Genomic DNA, 20,621 nt, shown 5'->3' with positions numbered 1-20,621 from the left:
TAGAAAATAAACTACAAACAAGAAGCTATAAAATCCAACTTTTCTATATTCTCATCAACTAGTTTCTCGCCCACTACTTCTCAAAACTTGAACTCCCCCAACAGGGTCAAAAGCTAGTGAGTGCCCTGTTGCTTCTGGCACACCTGCTTTTGTGTGCAAACACTGAGTAATTATCCATGTCCTGTCAAACTGATTTTATTAGCATCCCTGATCTTGATTCTGGAAGCCTCTCTTGATTTGATTAGAAAAGGCACTATAGCTTGAAATGAAGGGAACCGGCCACTAACATGAGCAGTTCAGGAACCTTCTTCTTGGGAACTTATTGTAGTAGTATTTATCAGTAATAAACCTAAAGTTAGTATGTTGGAAGGTAGAATTTTTATCTGAAAGTAGCTAAGGTTGGCAAGGGAACCAACTCCACAGATGCAGTTGAATGTGTGATTAGGCCTTGTGTGAGTGACCAGGTCAATGATGTCAGTTCTTGTGTAGGCACCATGCTATTAGGTTCTGAATTTCTGATAATAAAGTTTTCTGTAAAGAACCTCTTGATCTGCCTTGATACTACATCCAAAGAAAATAGTACTACCTTTTGGTTAGTTTAATTCTTACATTACCTTTTGCCATCATTCAGAACCTTCGGTCAGCACAATTGTTTACTGGTACTGTACCTCATGATTCAGGTGTCTCCAGTCACTGTAACCATTTCTCTGAATTTAACATACTGAGCAGCAGAAACATATCTGGATTGGGAATTCTGACCAGTTTCTACCTAAGAGCAAAAAGTAGGCTATAAGCCGGCTAAATGCTGAGTTGGAGGAAAGAAGAGAGGAGAGAGAGGAGAAGCGGGTTGTAAACTAACAGCCGGCTTGGACACAAGAACCAAGAAACTCTGTGAGAGAGACAAGTGGGCCATGTATTAATTGTGAAGAGCTAACTATTATATGGGTAGGCTGAGAGAAGACTATAAAGAACCTTATAGCCAGCAGATCGGCTGTATTATTAGCCTTGCACTAAGCAGTAATTATTAATTAATTACCCTGCCTAACTTTCTGTTTATGGTGACAAAGTGTGCAGCAGAATTTCTGACAGGAACAGCTCCTGTGATTCTCAGCATGGCACCTCTGATTTGGGGCCTGTTTAGTTCACAATTTTTTTTTCCAAAAACATAACATCAAATGTTTGGACACATGTATGGAGTATTAAATATAGATAAAAACAAAAAACTAATTGCACAGTTAGAAGGGAAATCGCGAGACGAATCTTTTGAGTCTAATTAATCCATGATTAACCATAAGTGCTACAGTAACCCACATGTGCTAATGACGGATTAATTAGGCTCAAAAGATTCGTCTCGCGGTTTCCAGACGAGTTATGAAATTAGTTTTCTCATTTGTATCCGAAAACCTCTTCCGATATCTAGTCAAACGTTCGATGTGACATCCAAAAATTTTCTTTTCCCCACCTAAACAGGTCCTTGATGTGGTAGATGCGTGCAGCCATTTGTGTTGTGATTTGTGAACAATAATTCAGTTATTTCCTCTGAGCTCTGGTCAGAGAGGTCAACGCCTTAGTGCAGCTTTGACCCGCTGATAAGCTGATACGCGTCTAATTAGCTCTTTCGGTGGCGTACACGCGCTGCGCTGCGTATCTGCATCACACTGACCTGTTGCCTTGCACAACGAGCTAACTGATAATTGAGCTAAACAATTAATTCAATCATTCAACCCAAGAATTCAAATCGAAAATGTTTTTGACGCTTTCAAATTTCTAAAATAGCAGGCATTTCGCTATCTATTAATTTAATTAGTGACGTGGAATCGCGTACACCATAACAGGTACTACACACGTTTCAATTACTTATCATTTTTTTTCCTAAGTTAAACATTACTATTTTTATCAACTCATTTAAAAATTTATAGTTTACTAGCATGCGAATTGTGTACTTATAAAATATTGCTAATAGTGAATACTAAAACTCTGTAATTATAGTTTATCATGATGTTAAACTCGGTAATTTTCTTAAAAAATAATATTTAAAGATACTCATGTTTAACTTGGAAAAGACTAAAACAATGAGTAATTTGAAACATAGTGTAAAAATGGTTAGGGTGTGTTTAAGTTGTTTTGGTGTAAAGTTTTTGAAGTATATGGACACACATTTGAAGTATTAAACGTGGACTAATAACAAAACAAATTACAGATTCCGCCTGTAAACTGCGAGATGAATTTATTAAGCCTAATTAAGTCGTCATTAGCAAATGTTTACTTTAGCATCACATTGTCAAATCATGGCGTAATTAAGTTTAAAATATTTGTTTCGCAATTTACATACAAACTGTACAATTGGTTTTTTTTTTCCACATTTAATACTTTCATGTATATGTTCAAATATTTGATGTGACGTTTTTGGCCAAAATTTTTTAAGAATCTAAACAAGGCCTGGCCGATGAACAAATCTTCTAGGGCCTCAATTATTAGGTTTCTGGGCCCGATGCACGTGCACTCATGCAGGGTGGTCAATGATTCGATTAAGACGTCGATCGGTCGCTGGGGCTAATCTCCAATCTCTTGTGGTGTTTTTGGGAGGTCAAGAAGGCAACGCAACGAGTGCAGCAACTGTGGCCACTAGCTGAGCCCAGCTTAAGCTAGCTTTGCCTGCCACTGTGTTGGATACCCACACACTTTGGATGATCAAATTAATCATCATCATTATCATTGTCATTATCATCATACTGCCACTAATTTAAAAGGCGTTTCCAACTGGGGCAGCAGCCACTGATCTTGAGAAAAGGTTAATACGTGTTTGTGCGTCTTAATTGTTGGATTAGTGGGTGTTTAGGCCACGTCGATCCGTGCCGTCTCCTGGGAAGATACTCTAATTAAATGGTCTTTTGGTAGTTATTAGTTAATTGATTTTGTTGTGTGGATTGCATTGGCCTAGCTTTCAGAAAGAGTATCTAGATTAGTGCTCTTTTCTTTGGCTCGATCTGGCCGCAGGATCGCTACATGACGTATACATATATATACACCTTGTCTTTCATTTTTTTTAAAAAAAAATAAATTCAGCACGCAACAAACAGTATAGTTTACATATGTATGAGATTACGTCATCACACAAGTGCTCTCTCTGTTCCAAATGGCAACATAAACCACGTGGCATGCCACGTTGGCCTGATACGATGTTCTATATATATCCACATGCTCTTTGGTTATTTTAGTCAAATTACTGGTCATATTTATGAGTTAGGACACGAGAGATGGACGAGTTAAACCCGGTTTGTATCTGTGGAATGATATCCCAGCAAATCTGGAAAATCACGTACGAACGTGCCAACAAAACACGGCACTATAATCACACGGATGCAGGTGGCCCATCTCATCATCAATCATCATCTCTGCAGCGTGACAGTAACATGAACACACGTCTCAGCCAGACACATATTTACGAGTAATATCTAAAAAAAAAAAAAAGACAAACCCTGGATTTCAGTGTCCAACGTTTAACCGTCCATCTTATTTGAAAAAATTATAAAAAAATTTTAAAAAGACAAGTCACGCATAAAGTATTAATCATGTTTTATCATCTAATAACAATGAAAATACTAATTATAAAAAAATTATATAAAACGGATAGTCAAATATTGGACACGGAAAATCAGAGTTTGTCTTTTTTTTGAACGGATGGAGTATGTAGCGGCTAATAGTCAGAATATACTGAATTTGTGCCTAACAAAAATTCGTCTGAAAATTGTGTTTCACATGCGTCATTTCTCTACTCCCCCCTCAAAAATTATTTTTTTGAACCCGTTTGTTTACCCGATTAATCGACGAACCGAGCATGCAAAAACCGGGAGATTTGCGTAGCCGAGCCACATACGGGTCGGGTCGGGTCAGGCTCGGTCGCACACGAGCCAGACACCCCGTGCCAACCTGCACCAACAGCGACCGGTGACGTGTCCCGTGTGCCCAACTTATCATTCCCCCCGCGTGGCCGCGTGCCACACGTACGCGCGCGTGCCGGGGGCTCCGGGACACGTCTCACTGACAGGTGGGACCCACGGCGCAGCGTCACGCGATCGCGACCCACACGCGGCGGGGTGGTGGGCCCCGCCGCCATAGTAATCGCTCGAGCTCGAGCTCGAGCTCGAGCTCGCCGCGCCGTGGCCGCTATATATATCCCTCGCCGTAACAACGCTCATCTCAAACTCACTCGCTCACACATACAAGCGCAGTTAAGATTAGTTAATCCAAGCTCTAGCTCGATCGCGCGGTCGCCGGAGCTGAGGTAGACGAAGGAGTGCGACGAGCTAAGATGGGTAGTGGAAGCGCGGCGAACGGCGGCGGAGGAGGGGCGGGGGCGGCGAGGGTGCCGATGCCGGCGGCGAAGCCGTTCCTGGAGACGCTGGGGGGGAACATGAAGGAGACATTCCTGCCGGACGACCCGTTCAGGGTGGTGCGGCGGGAGCGCGGGTGCGGGCGGCGCGCGGCGGCGGCGCTCCGGTACGTGTTCCCGTTCATGGAGTGGGCGCCGTCGTACACCCTCGGCACCCTCAAGTCCGACCTCATCGCCGGCATCACCATTGCCAGCCTCGCCATCCCCCAGGGCATCAGCTACGCCAAGCTCGCCAACCTCCCTCCCGTCCTCGGCCTCTGTACGCGCACACACACATACACATACAGTAGCTAGCTTAGACGCCATTGATGCGATGATGCATGACGACCAGGTGTTCGACATGTGTTCCTGGCTGCAGATTCGAGCTTCGTGCCGCCGCTGGTGTACGCGATGATGGGGAGCTCGAGGGACCTGGCGGTGGGGACGGTGGCGGTGGCGTCGCTGCTGATCGGGTCGATGCTGAGCGAGGAGGTGTCGGCGGCGGAGGACCCGGCGCTGTACCTGCACGTCGCGCTCACCGCCACCTTCTTCGCCGGCGTGTTCCAGGCGCTGCTGGGGGTCTTGAGGCTGGGGTTCATCGTGGACTTCCTGTCGCACGCCACCATCGTCGGGTTCATGGGCGGCGCCGCCACCGTGGTGTGCCTGCAGCAGCTCAAGGGCATGTTCGGCCTCGACCACTTCACCACCGCCACCGACCTCGTCTCCGTCATGAGCTCCGTCTTCTCCCAAACCCACCTCGTACGTACCTACACATTAAATTATACTACTCCTGTATATATCCGAGAAACGTTGAGGAGTCTTTTTGACTAGTTTCACAAGATTTTGACTAGTTTTACAAGATGATGGGCTAGTCGACCTGAATTTAAAACCTCCTCCTTTCTAATTATTTAATATAAAGTCATTTTCTAATATTCACGTTTTTTTTAATATCTAATTCGAATACACATACGTATGTACAGTACATGTACTTATGCATGTATACGGATGGATCTTTGCATTAGCCAAGCCAGTGTCGGTGTACATGTGCCTAATTCCTAGGTCCCAAAATATAAAAGATTTTAGGGGTGTATTTGAGAAGAAGGGGATTGAGGAGATTGAGAAGATACGCAAAACGAGGTGAGCCATTAGCTCATGATTAATTGAGTATTAATTATTTTAAATTTTAAAAATGGATTAATATGATTTTTTTAAAGCAACTTTACTATAGAAAATTTTTGCAAAAAGCGCACTGATTAGTAGTTTAGGAAGCGTGCGTGCGAAAAACGAGGTGCTTTTTCCCTCAATGTCCTTCAAACGAACCCTGTCTAGATAGAATATTTTATGTTAGTACGATAAATCTAAACAGACTCTATGTTTAAATTTGTTATAGAAAGTATCTTATCGGTTTAAAATATGATATATTTTGGAATGGAGTGAATAGTATTCTAGCTGCGTCGTGCGGCCACTGGCAATCTGTCTGTCCGCAACGGGGAGAGGTGACACAGGAGGACGACGACGAGTGTAACTGCGACAGGGACATGACCCTGCACCTGCAACCTCGTCTCGATCGATCTGTCCGGTCACCTCTCCTACCTAGGAGTATAGTACTAGACTATAGTTTCTTCTCGCGATGAAAACCGGAGAGTTTTTACAGCTCTAATCTACGATCAATTAAGCTGATTAATTAGTTTTTACATGCTGATTTGATCTACGAGCTGTGTGTGTGTGTGTGTGTGTGGTCGTGACTGAATTGGACTGACTGACTGATTGGTTGATTGCAGTGGCGATGGGAGAGCGTCGTCATGGGCTGCGGCTTCCTCTTCTTCCTCCTCATCACCCGCTTCTTCGTAAGTCCATGCTTAACACTCTCGTTCCTTTCCCTTTACTTTTGCTGTTGTAATTAACTCAAGCTAATTAGACATAGACGCATACTACTTTTTCTTTTTTTTTTTTGAAGAAAAGAACATTAAGGTCTAGATATGCATGCACTTTTACTCGAGAATAATATAGCATATTAATTAGCACATGTTACACTTTCAGTCTTTGATGAAGTGTGATCTAGGGATATACTACTTGGTACTAGCAGAAAAAAAAAAGTAGTGTATTAGCCATAAGAATCGCCGGTAAATGCCTGGTCCAATCATCCTAAAAGCAGTACAGTAGTGTGTATGACGACGACGAGAGAATCCATTCATGACGGGAAATCACACCACACACTAATACCCACGATTGCGACAACTAAAAGCTTAGCTTTGTGACACCATAATTAGGATAGTTAATGGCGATAAGATTCCGTTTTGCATTCGTGCATGTGTGGTCGTGTAGTAAGTAACCCCAAAGATATTATGAGTTGGGACAAGTAAGCCGACGGCAACAGTAGTTGAGCAATTCAGCTTGATTCTAGAGCTTGAACATTTCTGAAACAGTAGATTACAAGTTAAGAAAACTAAGGTAGGTTAGTCTTGTGGTTGAAGTAAAACTATGGTTAGTCTCTCTTTTGCCTAGTGGTTACTTACTTGTAAGATGTAATTACTGCCAAAGTCAAAACTGACAAAGTCTGCCTGAGAGGCATGATTAAGAGAAATTGTCATGTAATGTTTTGGAGTCACATGTCTGTATGTAAGGACACAAACTCGTGAGGCCAAGGGAATCGATCCATTGGTCACTTTTGGATAGCTTGCATATGAGCATATCTGATGACCTAATCCTCCTGTCCCCTATAAGGTTTCTATTGTCATCTTCTCCTTGGCCTGAATATTCCTAGCATGCGTGCAACTTCTATACTGATCTCTAACTTCGTCCTAAAATATAAGGGAGTTTGAGTTTTTATTTGTATTGTTTGACCACTCGTTTTATTCAAAAAATTTGTGTAAATATAAAAAACGAAAAGTTGTGCTTAAAGTACTTTAGATAATAAAGTAAGTCACAAAAAATTAAATAATAATTTTAAATTTTTTTGAATAAGACGAGTGGTCAAACAATGCAAACAAAAACTTAAAATCCCTTATATTATGGGACGGAGGGAGTACTAGTACTACATCCGTGATTTTCCTTTGCGTCTGAAAATGAAAAAACTGTCTTGCTTGAGATGCAATGATGGAGAGCAAGTTTTAGGCGTGCAAGTTGTAATTTTGCAAGTTTTGTATCATGCTGTTTTTTTCCAGTACATTTGACTTTGCATATACTGATGAAAAGTGACAGATAATTCAGTGTCATGGGCTGCTCACAGAATAGCCCAATAATTGCAAATGGCCAAGGTCCACCAACTGGTGATATCAACTTTTTTTCTATAGTAAATCCGTGAGCAACCTTGGAGAAAATAGGGCCCTCATCTACATTCTTGAGCCATGCATATCAGCTGATTATCCTAGATTTACTGATTTATTTCTTCGCGCCATCATCACTAATTTGAGTACTGATTTGACATGTGCAAGAATGAATACAGTCCTTGTGGAATTTAAGTTATGATCCAAGATTCCAATTTTATTTCTGAATTTCTAAGCTAACTGATCAATCTTCCTTTTCTTCAGAGCAAGAGGAGGCCAAGGTTCTTCTGGGTATCTGCAGCTGCGCCATTGGCGTCTGTCATCATCGGGAGCCTCCTGGTGTACCTCACACATGCTGAAAACCATGGCATTCAAGTGGTAAGCACAACAACTGATCAAAAACCTTCAACAAACTGCAAAACATAAACACAAACATGCAGTATAACATGGAACAGTACTAATTTACACGAGTGTTTTTACGATTTTCTAGATTGGTTACCTGAAGAAGGGCCTGAACCCACCGTCTGCCACAAGCCTGAACTTCTCGTCGCCGTACATGATGCTGGCCCTGAAGACCGGGATCATCACTGGCGTCATTGCCCTCGCTGTAAGCTTGAAAAATCGATTGATTTCTGCAGACATTAATTGCAGTTCTGCATTACTTGATCAGACCGGAGTGCTGATGTATACTGTCTGTTTCTACGAATGCAGGAGGGGATTGCCGTAGGAAGGAGCTTTGCAATGTTCAAGAATTACCACATCGACGGAAACAAGGAGATGATCGCGTTTGGAACGATGAACATTGTGGGATCACTCACCTCTTGCTACCTCACCACCGGTATGCACATTCGTGGTAGCCAGGATTCGAACTCGAGACCTCTGGGTTTCTGATACCATGTGTGTATGCAGGTCCGTTCTCGAGGTCGGCCGTCAACTACAACGCCGGCTGCAAGACGGCGATGTCGAACGTGATCATGTCGGTGGCGGTGATGATCACGCTGCTGTTCTTGACGCCGCTGTTCCACTACACGCCGCTGGTGGTGCTGTCGGCGATCATCATGTCGGCGATGCTGGGGCTGATCGACTACCCGGCCGCCGTCCACCTGTGGCAGGTGGACAAGGTGGACTTCTGCGTCTGCCTCGGCGCCTACCTCGGCGTCGTCTTCGGCAGCGTCGAGATCGGCCTCGTCGTCGCCGTCGGGATCTCCATCCTCCGCGTGCTGCTGTTCGTGGCGCGGCCGAGGACGACGGTGCTCGGGAACATCCCCAACACGATGATCTACCGGCGGATGGACCAGTACACCGCCGCGCAGAGGGTCCCCGGCGTGCTCGTGCTCCGCGTCGACTCGCCCATCTACTTCACCAACGCCAGCTACCTGCGTGAGAGGTGAGCAAGATGAACAGAATTCAGCAAGCAGATTCACTCACCTCGTGTCCAGCTTGAAAAAAATTTGGATCTCTTACCATGGTCGACTTGTGATGCTCATTCAGGATCGCGCGGTGGATCGACGACGAGGAGGACCAGTGCAAGGAGAAGGGCGAGATGGGCATTCAGTACGTCGTCCTCGACATGGGTGGTAAGTTGTTCTTGCATCTTGATGGCCATGATTCATCTGAAGCATTGCAAAACTGTAGTAGCATGAGGCCTGATCGATCTGTCTGAATGTGATGCAGCGGTCGGAAGCATCGACACCAGCGGGACGAGCATGCTGGATGAACTCAGGAAGACCCTGGACAGGAGGGGCCTTCAGGTAATTGCCATCTTCACTGCAAATGCATATACAAGGCTTCAGAATCAGCTTTGTTCAGAGTTTCTGCATCAGGAACCCAGGCTGATTCAGTTACCTGCCATTTCCTTTTCAGATTGTGTTGGCGAACCCGGGGAGCGAGATCATGAAGAAGTTGGACAGCTCCAAGGTGCTTGAGGCGATCGGCCATGAGTGGATCTTCCCCACGGTGGGCGAGGCGGTGGCGGAGTGCGACTTCGTGATGCACTCGCAGAAGCCGGGAATGGTCATGGGCAGTGGAGCACCCCATGAGAACCTGGTCTGATTGGAGAAGAACTTACTGTAGTATGGTTGAGTTTGATCAACCTGAGGTTGTCAACAAGCAAAGCCGAGATAAATATAAGCATCTCGAGTATTGTAGTACTAAGTTGTCAAGGAAGTTCAAAGGAAAAAAAATCACCTTTTTTTTTGCAAGGCGAAAATGATGAGCCTCAGAGCCTGTACAGATGCATTGGAGCTACTTCTTTGAAGTATTGACTCAAGATCATACCTTTTTTCCAAATATCCATCCTGAATTCTTGATTCTTGCATGATGATTGTCTAAAGAGAATGAGCGCCTACATGGCAAAAATGAAAATCATCAGGTGTCAGCTCAAAATTCATATACTAGTAATCGATTCGCAGTGCTGAAGGCAACACAAACATGCTACAAGGCATTGAGATTAGTACTCTTACCAAAAATCTGTGTTCAGTCCCAGAAAAACAAATAAGTGGCACTCAATCACTCACCACATCCAAACAAAGCAAGAGAGCTCAAAGTTCCTGCTTTTGATCAGGTAATAGAAGAGGACACTATACAATGCACAGGCATTTGCATCTGTACAATGTACTGCACTATTCCAGCATTCCTATCATCAACTACACTGAATCAACCACAGATATTCATTACTGAGTACAGAAATAAAAGATGAAATTGATATGTACGCAGTTATAAGAGAGCGAAAACTGTGTAACCAAAGGAGGCATTATACTATACATAATGGCGGCTTCATGACAAACACAAATCTTGGTAGCTTCACAGCAATCATATGGAGGCAATACAAGAGGAAACACATATGCACAATGCTTCAATTAATAACAGCATTAATAATATTAACTCATTACACTAGACATCACTGCCTCATTTCAGGACAAGAAAGGGAAATTTGAGTGCACGAGTTTCTTGTTAATATCATAGTGTTACTCATCTCAGAAGAGATCCTAAGAGCATCACGTTCTGTCAACCTATTGGGCTGACATGAATATGTTCCTCCTGCTACCTACTTAATGGTTAAGGCTCAGTTCTTGATTTAATACGGACACAACCACAGAAGGGTATCCTCTTCTTCTTCGTCTTCTGTCCGGCATCATTTTTGTCCTTCCTTGCAGTCATATAATCCCTCAAAAGAACGCGTGAACGTTTCTCAGGGGCTTTAACTCTTTTGTACTCATGCTCCTCTTCAAGCTTCAACAAGACATACTGTATCTTCTGAAGTTCCAATTCCAACTTTGCGACCTTTTCTGATCCTTTCTGCACTTGCTCTGAGATTTTTCTTCTGCTGGAATAGCCTTCTAGTTCAGCACTCACCTCAAATGCAGGGTAATTCTCAGCCTTCTTTGTCACATTACAGTTGAAATCTATCTGCTCCAAGACAGAGCCATCAATCTCCTGCAGCTGAGCTCTGATGCTGCTGTATTCAGAGCTTACGGTAGATTTTCCCTTAGAAGCACCCACCATTTTCTGCTTTATTTCTTCAATGCTGGCTTGGACAATAGACAGCCTCTGAGCATCAGAAGCTAGTTTATCAAGGACATTTTTGCTCCACAATTGCTGAGGTTCCAGGGACACTGCTGATATCTCAAGCCTGTCAATTCCTGGATCTCTTCCCCTTGCTAGTTCAAACGAAGGGTACTCACTCTTCACCTCCTCCACTGCTTGTATGTCATTCTCAGACGATGAAGATTTAGCTGTTTGGTTCTTGCAATCCCTCTCAGCAGTCTCCCACAGTTGAAGCATCTCATCGTCAAGCTCCACATTTGCATCGCCACCAAGAGGGTAGATGGTGGCACCAGTACCATATAGTGCACAAGTAGATACTTGATCAAGTTCGATGTCTTTCATGATCTGTACATGTTTCCCTTTGGAGTTATCAGCATCATACTTTTGCCTATCATCCTCGGTGCATTCTTCCTTAGCATTCGAGCCTTTTCTTGCTTTAAGCTCTTGAATTTCCATATTTGCCGCTTCCAGTTGAGCAACAGATTCAGTAAACTCCTTATCTCGGCGGCCTTTGGCATCCAGTATTACAACATGGAGTGCTTCAACTCTTGCAATTAAGCTTCGCAACTTCAAAGCTCCTGATGAATCATCTTGGGATTCTGGAACATGTCTGTCCTTTTGCACAAATTCCTGAATAAGCAAAACGTTAGGCCAGTAAAAGATAGGAGTAACAAAGAATGAATCAGTCAGCTGTGTAACTATAGTAGAACTAACTAGTTATGCCATAATAGCATGCTAATTGCGAAAACTTTCTTGTTCTATGTTACGAACTTACGACATGAAGCAACTTACCAATTTGCCTTCTTTATTAAGTTCTGACAGTAAAAGTGTGCCGTCTTCTAGCTCTTCCAGCGCTCTTATCTGATCAGACAAAGATGCTACAAGTGGCAGATATGCGGCCAACTCTGCCATCAGTCCTGCATTTTCTCCCCTCATGCTGGCGACCCTTTTCTGCAAGTCATCAACATAAGCATCTCTTGAGGAGATTTCCTTCATTAGCATGTCCTTTTCAGTAAAAAATCTTGTCTCAAGGACCTCACGCTCCATCATCATTTCAAGCACTTGTTCCTCAAGGACCATTGTATTCACTGAACGAGTTATCGTATCACATACCAGCAAAGTAATTTCCCTTTCATGCTGTTCAGCCTCTTTTCTCATCGTCTCAAATGTAGACATCAAACTCTCTTCCTTTTGTTCATGAATGCCAACCTCTACCTGCAGCGTGTTGTTTGCTTCGCGAAGAAGACGGGTCTCATTGTCTTGTACAGCACCTCGTTCAGTTAGTGTTGTGATTTTCTTCTCAAGGTCTACTTTTACTCCTTCTGCATCTTCTACAGCAACCTCAAGATCCCTGAGAACTCTGCACAATTCCTGGTTTCTCTCTTGCAAGAATTGAACTTTCTCATCTACTTTGCGTAATTTATCATCTTTCTGCATCAACTGTGTCATGCTACTGTTACATTCAATTGTTAATTCCTGGCAGATGATTTTGCTTGTGTTTGAATCAAACTCTGAAAGAACCAAGCGACTCCCCAGAGCCTCCAACAAGTTCTCTAGAGTGCACTTGAGGTGCTGAAAGTCCATTTCAAGAATCTTAGCTCTTCTGTTCAGCATGGTAACCTCATGATCAAGTTCATGCCTAACCGAACTCAACATAGCCATATCATTGTCAAGAGAAACCAAAACAGATGCAGACTCAACAGTAAGGTCATGAAAGAATGAAGACAGGAGGTCGAGCTTTATGCATTCTGCAATAACAGCAGCATTCTCATCATCCAAAGCATTGTACTTCTCAACTAAAACTTTGTACTCCTGCAGCAAGGAATCGTATTTTTTAGTTAGGTTGCAAATTTCACTTTGAGAAGTCTGGTAGGACTGTCTCAAGCCTGATAGCTCCTTGCATAATCCCAGTATTTCAATCTTCAACATCTCCTCCCTGTTGCCACCTAACTGCAATCTTTGCTCCAACTGTTCATTCAATTCAATAAGCTTGTGATTTTCCTTTTGCAGAAAAAGCAGTTCTGCTGCTCCTGACTCCACTTCTTCCACAAGTTCACAGTTCTGCTGGTGCAGAGCTCTGAAGCCAATTACTGTTTGTGCCAGAATTGCTCCAAGAACAGATAGCTCAGCATCCATGAAGACATTTCTCTCTTCGGTTTCCTCTTTATGTTTTACATGGTTGAAAGTTTCACGAGACATAGTCTGCAGCATAATTTCATCATGAACCACATCAGTAGGTCCTAAATCTTTACAGATATTGAGGACCTTAATTTGCTCTGAGATCCCATCCCTTAGTTTCTCATTGCGATTCAGCAATGCTTTTTTGTCCTCTTCTTCCTTTCTGGCTTCCTCCTTGAGCTGCGCAATTAGTACCTCTGCAGAATCAGTGGCCTGTATGAACTTCTGGCATTCATTGAAGAGTGCAAGATTTTTGTCTCTTGCATCAACCAAGCTATTTTCCAATATCAATGTGCTGATAGAAGCATCTGCACATTTTTGCTGCTCATGTTCAAGCATCTGATCCATATGACGAATTTTATCTTGCAGAGAAGAAACCATCTCTTCATAATCATTTACCTGCATTTGGTGCAACTTAAGCAGCGCTTCATGCTGTTCATTTTTTATTCCCAACTGATCTTGCATATTCTTTACTTGGTTGCATAAAAGAACTTTCTCTGATAACAAAGATCCATGATTATCTCTCAGATCAGCATGTTTATCCTCCAGGAATTTCAAAGACACTGCAGTGCTTTCCAGCTGACAACCAAGAAGGTGTGAGTCAGATAGGTATCAGTCTGATCAACCAGCTCAAGAATAAAGAACAACCCAATCTAGTATATAATACTAATAGATGATGACGCATAGTTCAAAGATTTAAGTAAAGGGAAACTGTCTAACATGCTCACAAGAAAAACACCTAGCCAACTAAGACTAATCACAGCCTAGAAATTCTCACAAAGAAATAAAAACACCCTCCAAATGATTTGGTGAGCCCGCAAAAAATAAAAAATCTGTCACTGAACCCATTAATATATACCCGAAGTCAAATATTAAATGGTCCATGCTAGATCATATCGCTAAAACGTGAGGGCTAAAGCTCTAGTTTGCACTCAGGAAAAAAAATGTAATTTCGATAAGACATACCTGGGAGAGTAGTTTGTGCTTTTCAGCAAGAAGAGCAGTGTTGTCAGCAAGATAAGACCGAGAGGATTCTTCTGAATCTTTATACTTTACTCTCAATTCTTGAAGCTCATAATTCACATTAGAGAATGAAGTTTCCAGAATGGATTTTTCCTCTAAAACATCAGCACATCTTTTACCAAGGGTCTCTAGTTCTAATGCCAAAGCATCCTTCTCAGTGGCATGCAAGGAGACATCATATTTCAGAGAGTTTTTTGAAGCTTCCAGTTCTTTTACAATTTCCTTCAGGTCTTCCATTTCAACAATTGCATTTGAAAATGATTTCTTCAAGATTGAATACTCTGTGGACAGCTCCTCCATGCCATGAAGCTTTTCCAAGAGGAGTGTCTTTTCAACATCACATGCATTGCATACCTCCTCCAATTCAATGTTCTTACTCTGCAATTCCTCAATTAAATGCTGTTGTGTTGCCACCCTTATGTTTACTGCCTTCAGCTCATGTTCCAAAGAACAGAGATGCTTCTCCAGAATATCCTTATCTTCTTTCTGGCGGGCCAAGTCTTGTTGAAGAACTTCCTTCTCACCAACGTGGATTCCCACTTCATTCTGAAGACCTATGTTCATTTCCGTAAACTTCTCCAATTGATCATGGAGACCTTTAATAGTTAACTCGGCAGAAAGATTTTGCTCACCAAGCACATGTATCTCCTCCGAATGCTTGCATATCATGTTCTTAAGGTCCCTATTACTGTTCTCCATCTCATTCAACTTGCCATGTAGTGTCTCAATCTTCAAAACCAATCCCCTTACTTCTTCCTGAGACTGAGAATGTAGATTTTCCATTGCAAGAAGAGCTACTTCACCCTCAATGCGCTTCTGGGCTTCTTCATTCAGGCTCGCCTGCAAGCTGTCAACCTCTTCTCTTTTCTGTTTGAGTTCTTTATCCAGAATTTGCACATTTTTCTCAGCATTGACTAGTTCAGCCTGCACATCAGAGAGTTCAGATTCCAGATCAGACACTCTCACCAAGGCCTGCTTGTGCTGAAGAACAGTAGTATCTCTCTCAGAATTCAGCAGCAGTATGGTGTTCTTAAGCTCACAAGAGACATTTTCCACTTCATTTAACTTTCTATTCAGCCTCTCAATCTCTGGGGTCAACCTATTCACTTCTTCCTGAGACTGCGTATGCAGATTAGTCATCGTGAGAAGAGTTGCTTCACCCTTCATACGCTTTTGGGCTTCATCCTGCAGACTAGCCTGCATAGTTTCAACCACCTCTCTCTTCTCCTTGAGTTCTTTATCCAGCATTTGCACTTTTTGTTCAGCATTATCTAGTTCTTCCTGCACCCCTGAGAGTTTAGACTCCAGCTCATATATTCTTAGTGAAGACTGCTTGTACTGAATAACACTCATGTCTTTCTCAGAATTCAGAAGCAAGATGGTGCTCTTATACTCAGAAGACTTGTTCTCCATATCATTCAACATTTCGTTCAACCTCTCAATCTCCAGGGTTAACCTATTCACATCTTCCTGTGATTGAGAGTACAAGTTACCCGATGAAATGAGAGCTGTCTCAACTTCCACACGTTTCTTGCCCTCATCTTGCAAACTCAACTGCAGAAAATCCACCATTTCATTCTTATCTGCAAGTTTTTGCTCCATTGTCTGCATCTTCTCCTCAGCCTTCTCCAGCTCCAACTGTATCTTTGAGAGCTGTGACATCAGATCACATGCTCTTTCAGAGGACAGCTGCTGTTGTAGAAGTGCTGCGTCTTTCTCAGAATTAAGAAGGGAGATGGTGTTCTGAAGCTCATATGATAATTCTTCCATTCTCGAATTTCTGCCTTGCAATTCACTTAGCTCATTTTCTAATTTATCAAGATCCATAACTAGCTTACCCACTTCTTCCTGGGATTTGGAATGCAGATTTTCCACCATACTAAGGGCTGCTTCAGCATGCATCCGTTTATGGCCTTCCTCTTCCAAATTATTTTGGAGGTCATTCAACTCATCATTCTTATGTGCAAGGTTTTCTTCCAACAATTGGGCTTCCTTCTTGTTTTCCTCCACTTCTGACAGTGCATCTAAAAGTTGAGCCTCTAAGTAAGACTGTCTCTCCAAGGAATGCTGCTGTTGAAGTAGCATTAAGTCTTTCTCAGAATTAATCTCTGAAATAGTATTCTTAAGTTCTCGTGAAATGTTCTGCAGATCCAGCCTATCATTTTCAACCTCAGTAAGCTGCTCGCTTAATCTTTCAAGATCATGTGCTAATGTCTTAGCTTCTTTTTGTGAATTAGTATGTAGGTCCTCCAATCTGAGCAGAGATGTTTCAGCAAGAATGCACTTCTGGACTTGCTCTTGCAAACTATTTTGGAGTTCACTGATCTCTTTGTTCTTGTGTTCAAGTTCCTGGTCCAGCATCTGAGTTTTCTGTACCATCTTCTCCATTTCTGATCGCACTACTAAAACCTGTGCTTCCAAATAAGATACCTTCTCCGAGGACTTCTGCTGTTGAAGAAGTGCAGAATCTTTCATAGAATTCAGCTCTGCAACCGTCTTCTTGAGTCCTTGTGACAGGTCATGCAATTTCAAGTTATTATTTTCCAGGTCACTCAACTTCTTGTTCGAGTGCTCAACATCTCGAGCCATCTGTTTAACCTCTTCTTGAGACTGGGAATGTAAGTTCTCCAATGCACGAAGAGCTGCTTCCTTTTGCATGTGATTGGAGCGTTCATCTTGCAACTGAGCATGCATGGCATCAGCCTCTTCTCTCTTCTGTTCAAGTTCTTGCACCTGTATCTGTATCTTGCGTTCTAGGCTCGTGACTTCCTTCTTCAGCTCACAGACTGTGTTCTCCAGATTGAGCTTCACCAGATTGAAGTCTTCTTGAGACTGGGAATGTAAGTTCTCCAATGCATGAAGAGCTGCTTCCTTTTGCATGTGATTGGAGCGTTCATCTTGCAACTGAGCATGCACGGTATCAGCTTCTTCTCTCTTCTGTTCAAGTTCTTGCGCCTGTATCTGTATCTTCAGTTCTAGGCTCGTGACTTCCTTCTTCAGCTCGCCAACTGTGTTCTCCAGATTGAGCTTCACCAGATTGAAGTCTTCTTGAGACTGGGAATGCAAGTTCTCCAATGCATGAAGAGCTGCTTCCTTATGCATGTGATTGGAGTGTTCATCTTGCAACTGAGCATGCATGACATCAGCCTCTTCTCTCTTCTGTTCAAGTTCCTGCACCAGTATTTGTATCTTCACTTCTAGGCTCGTGACTTCCTTCTTCAGCTCACAGACTGTGTTCTCCAGATTGAGCCTCACCAGATTGAAGTCATTCAATCTATCATTTGCCATCTCCATATCTAGAGTCAACCTATTTATTTCTTTCTGCGATTGAGCGTACTGTTTCTCTAAAGAGCATAGAGCATCTTCAGCTTGCTTGCGCTTGGCCATTTCATCTTGTAGACTTAAGTGGAAGCTTTCTATCTCCTTTCTACTTTGTTCAAGTTCTTGCTCCTGCACCCTGACCTTCTGATCCAGAGTCTCAAGCTCAGACTGCATTGCGCTGTTTTGTGATTCAGCACATTTTAGCTTGTCAACTTCCATAGCCATATCGTCAGAGAGTTTCTTGAGTTCCATATGCGCCTTAGAAATCTCGCATTCTAAAACTGACAATCTTCTTGTAGATTCATTGTATTGCAGAAGGGTTGTGTCTTTCTCAGAAATCAAACATGAAATGGTGTCCTTAAGGCTATGGATTTCACTCTCAGCCTTGTTTGCCCTCTGAGACTCTGATGAGATTTGCTCTTTCAGACTTTGGCGCTCTGTTAATAATTTGGAAACTTCATGTTGCAAATTCATGATATCATTACTATCATCTTTCTTTCCTTTAACATCTGGGCTTTCAAAGTTGAGACCTTTCCTTACTTTTCCATCAGAAAAATTGACACGCTGGCTACTGTCACTGCCTGCAAACAAATCACTGAACTGCTTAAGACCTTTGCGACTAGACGAAAAACCTATGTCATCAGGCTGTGTACCATTCCTCTTGACAGTTAAAAGGTGTGGTGATACACCAGCTGCATCCTGCAGATCATCCAGATCAAATGGTGCACGGGTGGGCATTAACACTTCCGGTGTACGTGGTTCCACATCCTGGCCAGAGGAGGGAGAGTCTTCAGACATTGACGGCATCTGATTTGGAAATGCTTCTGAGATTGTCCGGTGGGCCTGCCGGAGTGCACCAGTAGCTTGATCGTACCTTTCTGCTAAGGCACGGTATGCTCTGTAAAACTCCTCCACAAGATTCATAAGTTCAGGCCGTTTCTTATAGTACATTTCCGCTCTTCTTGCAAAAGAGTCAGCATCTTCATTGATAAGTTTGATCATTGCTTTGACCATCACGTCCATATCTGTTCACAAAAGGAACTCATTTAGTTACCATACATTTAGTTCAGTTCCAATAAATGCAGCCAGTTTGTACATGATGTATCAAAAAGGTAAATACAGACAAACCTAGTTTTCAAGTATAATGATCCAAGATATGTTTGGTACAATAAAATGCAAAAGAGGAAAAATAATGTAACTATATAATAATCCATACTGAACTCCTGCCAAACTCCCAGCATATTAAGCCAAACAATCCAAAGATTAGCACATAGCAACAATGCATATTTTGGTAATAAATCTAATTCCTAATACTAAATAAATGATCAGGAAATCATGATTTTGTCGTGGAGTGGAATATCACAAACCTATTAACCTGAGTGAAACAGTAATTGCAGAAAATGGATGATAGGTCATGTATAGTAGCTAGAGAGTTACTAGCTTTGCTCAATATCAAGGAGTATTTGATTACTATGACACAAGTGATCTTTTTTCGTTTGTAATCCAGAATAATGTACTATTCTGTATTATTCTTTATTTGTAACTGATAGCTGTACACCAGTTAGTGTTGGCTCAATCTGTGACAAATAAAAATTACTTGAAGATTAAACATAAAATTTGTTAGCTCCATGGATCTGTTCCATTTACCAAATTCCTTTCTCACTAAATATTGTAGGCACAATTATGATGCCGAAACATATTTCAGAAAAAAAAAACATATTTCCAATTGATTGACTCCCAGGCTCCCAGCTGCCAGATGTCTTTGGGAATGCATGAGTGCCTCATAAATTATATGAGTTCTTGCACTGAGACAATGCCCCATGAATGAACAGGACAAGAACCATATTTTTAGTTCACGTTGATTAAGGATCAGAAAAAATACCGCAACCAAACATGCTTTTTTTAGATAATGGGAATTTATAAAACCCGGCTTCTACGCCAACGGGGGTGTATACAGCCACAGAAAATCCGAGCAACCAAACATGCTTACATCCAAACTACTCCAGTTTGTTTCCTTGTATGGTACAAATTTGATAGTAGTTCAAGAATTTTTTTTCAATTATATCAATCATTGTCCTATAATTTACTGAAATCGTCAAATATCTTAGCACACAACCCTGTGGTGTTGAACTATCAATGCTGCCAGAGCCAGACCATAGAACTGATAGATGGTTTCCAAGCACATGCCCTTTGAGTGATCAAAGGTAAAAAGCTTAATGCCAGGCTAAACCACTAAACAGAAAATTATGATCATTTAATTTATATGTATTCATTTCACCACTACTGCATAATATAGCAATTGTATATACAAGAAAGATTAACATACCTGTAACGTTCTCTTGAAGCCATTTGGAATTTTTGGGGCTGATATGGCTAACCCACCACCATGAGTACTGGGTGGGATTTGAATCATGCCGGACCAAAGAAGCCATTGGCACAAATGAGCAAGTAAGCTGCCACAGAGGCACGATGTGTCTGTCTGTCTCAATGTCTTTGGTGCTCAGAATTGAGCAGCAGCGTGGTAAATCATATGTAACAACAAAAGAAGTTTCCACTTCTTCAAAGTATGCATTCAAGCAACAGCAAAATATATCATGCTTCCATGCAAAACGAAGTGCTAGGAGCCTGAAAAGCACACCAAATTTACCCTCCAATTGTGGGCAGTTTACCTGTTACAACGCAGATGCATAGATGGATCAGTAATGGAATGAGAAGAAGAGGAAATGACATGCATCAAATGTAGTCAGAAACGGCAGGAAATATGTTTACTGAACCGTGATACATAAATGTGAGTTCAAGTGATTCAACAGTAGAAACAATTACCTCCCATTCATGATATTCCTAAAGAAGTGCAGAAGAATGGACGAAGATAGATTAATCATGCCACTGCATTAAGCCAAAATAGTGGTCAACAA

General features: G+C 42.2%; 2 protein-coding genes across 2 annotated transcripts; one reads left to right on the top strand and one right to left on the bottom strand.

Moving 5' to 3' along the window:
• The first annotated feature begins 4,163 nt into the window (after positions 1 to 4,163).
• LOC4331703 (sulfate transporter 3.1) lies at positions 4,164 to 9,955 on the top strand. The gene is made up of 10 exons (XM_015777714.3): positions 4,164 to 4,652; positions 4,752 to 5,131; positions 6,154 to 6,219; positions 7,903 to 8,016; positions 8,129 to 8,245; positions 8,350 to 8,476; positions 8,548 to 9,025; positions 9,130 to 9,215; positions 9,313 to 9,389; positions 9,502 to 9,955. The coding sequence occupies exons 1-10, from the start codon at positions 4,313 to 4,315 to the stop codon at positions 9,688 to 9,690; spliced, it is 1,974 nt and encodes a 657-aa protein (XP_015633200.1). The 5' UTR covers positions 4,164 to 4,312; the 3' UTR covers positions 9,691 to 9,955.
• Positions 9,956 to 10,467: 512 nt separating this feature from the next.
• Positions 10,468 to 20,372, bottom strand: LOC4331702 (protein NETWORKED 1D). Its single transcript, XM_026024013.2, has 4 exons — positions 20,033 to 20,372; positions 14,329 to 18,731; positions 11,977 to 13,941; positions 10,468 to 11,814 (listed from the first exon to the last, which is right to left on the bottom strand). Exons 1-4 carry the CDS (start codon positions 20,136 to 20,138, stop codon positions 10,696 to 10,698), a joined length of 7,593 nt encoding a protein of 2,530 aa, XP_025879798.1. The 5' UTR covers positions 20,139 to 20,372; the 3' UTR covers positions 10,468 to 10,695.
• Positions 20,373 to 20,621: the final 249 nt, after the last annotated feature.

This window comes from Oryza sativa, chromosome 3 (assembly GCF_034140825.1).
Source record: "Oryza sativa Japonica Group chromosome 3, ASM3414082v1".
NCBI lineage: Eukaryota > Viridiplantae > Streptophyta > Magnoliopsida > Poales > Poaceae > Oryza > Oryza sativa.
This window is presented reverse-complemented; position numbering and strand designations above follow the sequence as displayed.

Excerpts from the sequence above, each read along its gene's own strand:
- LOC4331703 (XM_015777714.3), top strand. The coding sequence starts at position 4,313 with ATGGGTAGTGGAAGCGCGGCGAACGGCGGCGGAGGAGGGGCGGGGGCG. Across the intron at positions 8,477-8,547 it reads CTCTTGCTACCTCACCACCG|GTCCGTTCTCGAGGTCGGCC; the intron begins GTATGCACATTC and ends GTGTGTATGCAG. Across the intron at positions 9,390-9,501 it reads TGGACAGGAGGGGCCTTCAG|ATTGTGTTGGCGAACCCGGG; the intron begins GTAATTGCCATC and ends TTTCCTTTTCAG.
- LOC4331702 (XM_026024013.2), bottom strand. The coding sequence starts at position 20,138 with ATGGCTTCTTTGGTCCGGCATGATTCAAATCCCACCCAGTACTCATGG. Across the intron at positions 18,732-20,032 it reads GCTTCAAGAGAACGTTACAG|ATATGGACGTGATGGTCAAA; the intron begins GTATGTTAATCT and ends TTTTGTGAACAG. Across the intron at positions 11,815-11,976 it reads TTAATAAAGAAGGCAAATTG|GAATTTGTGCAAAAGGACAG; the intron begins GTAAGTTGCTTC and ends TTGCTTATTCAG.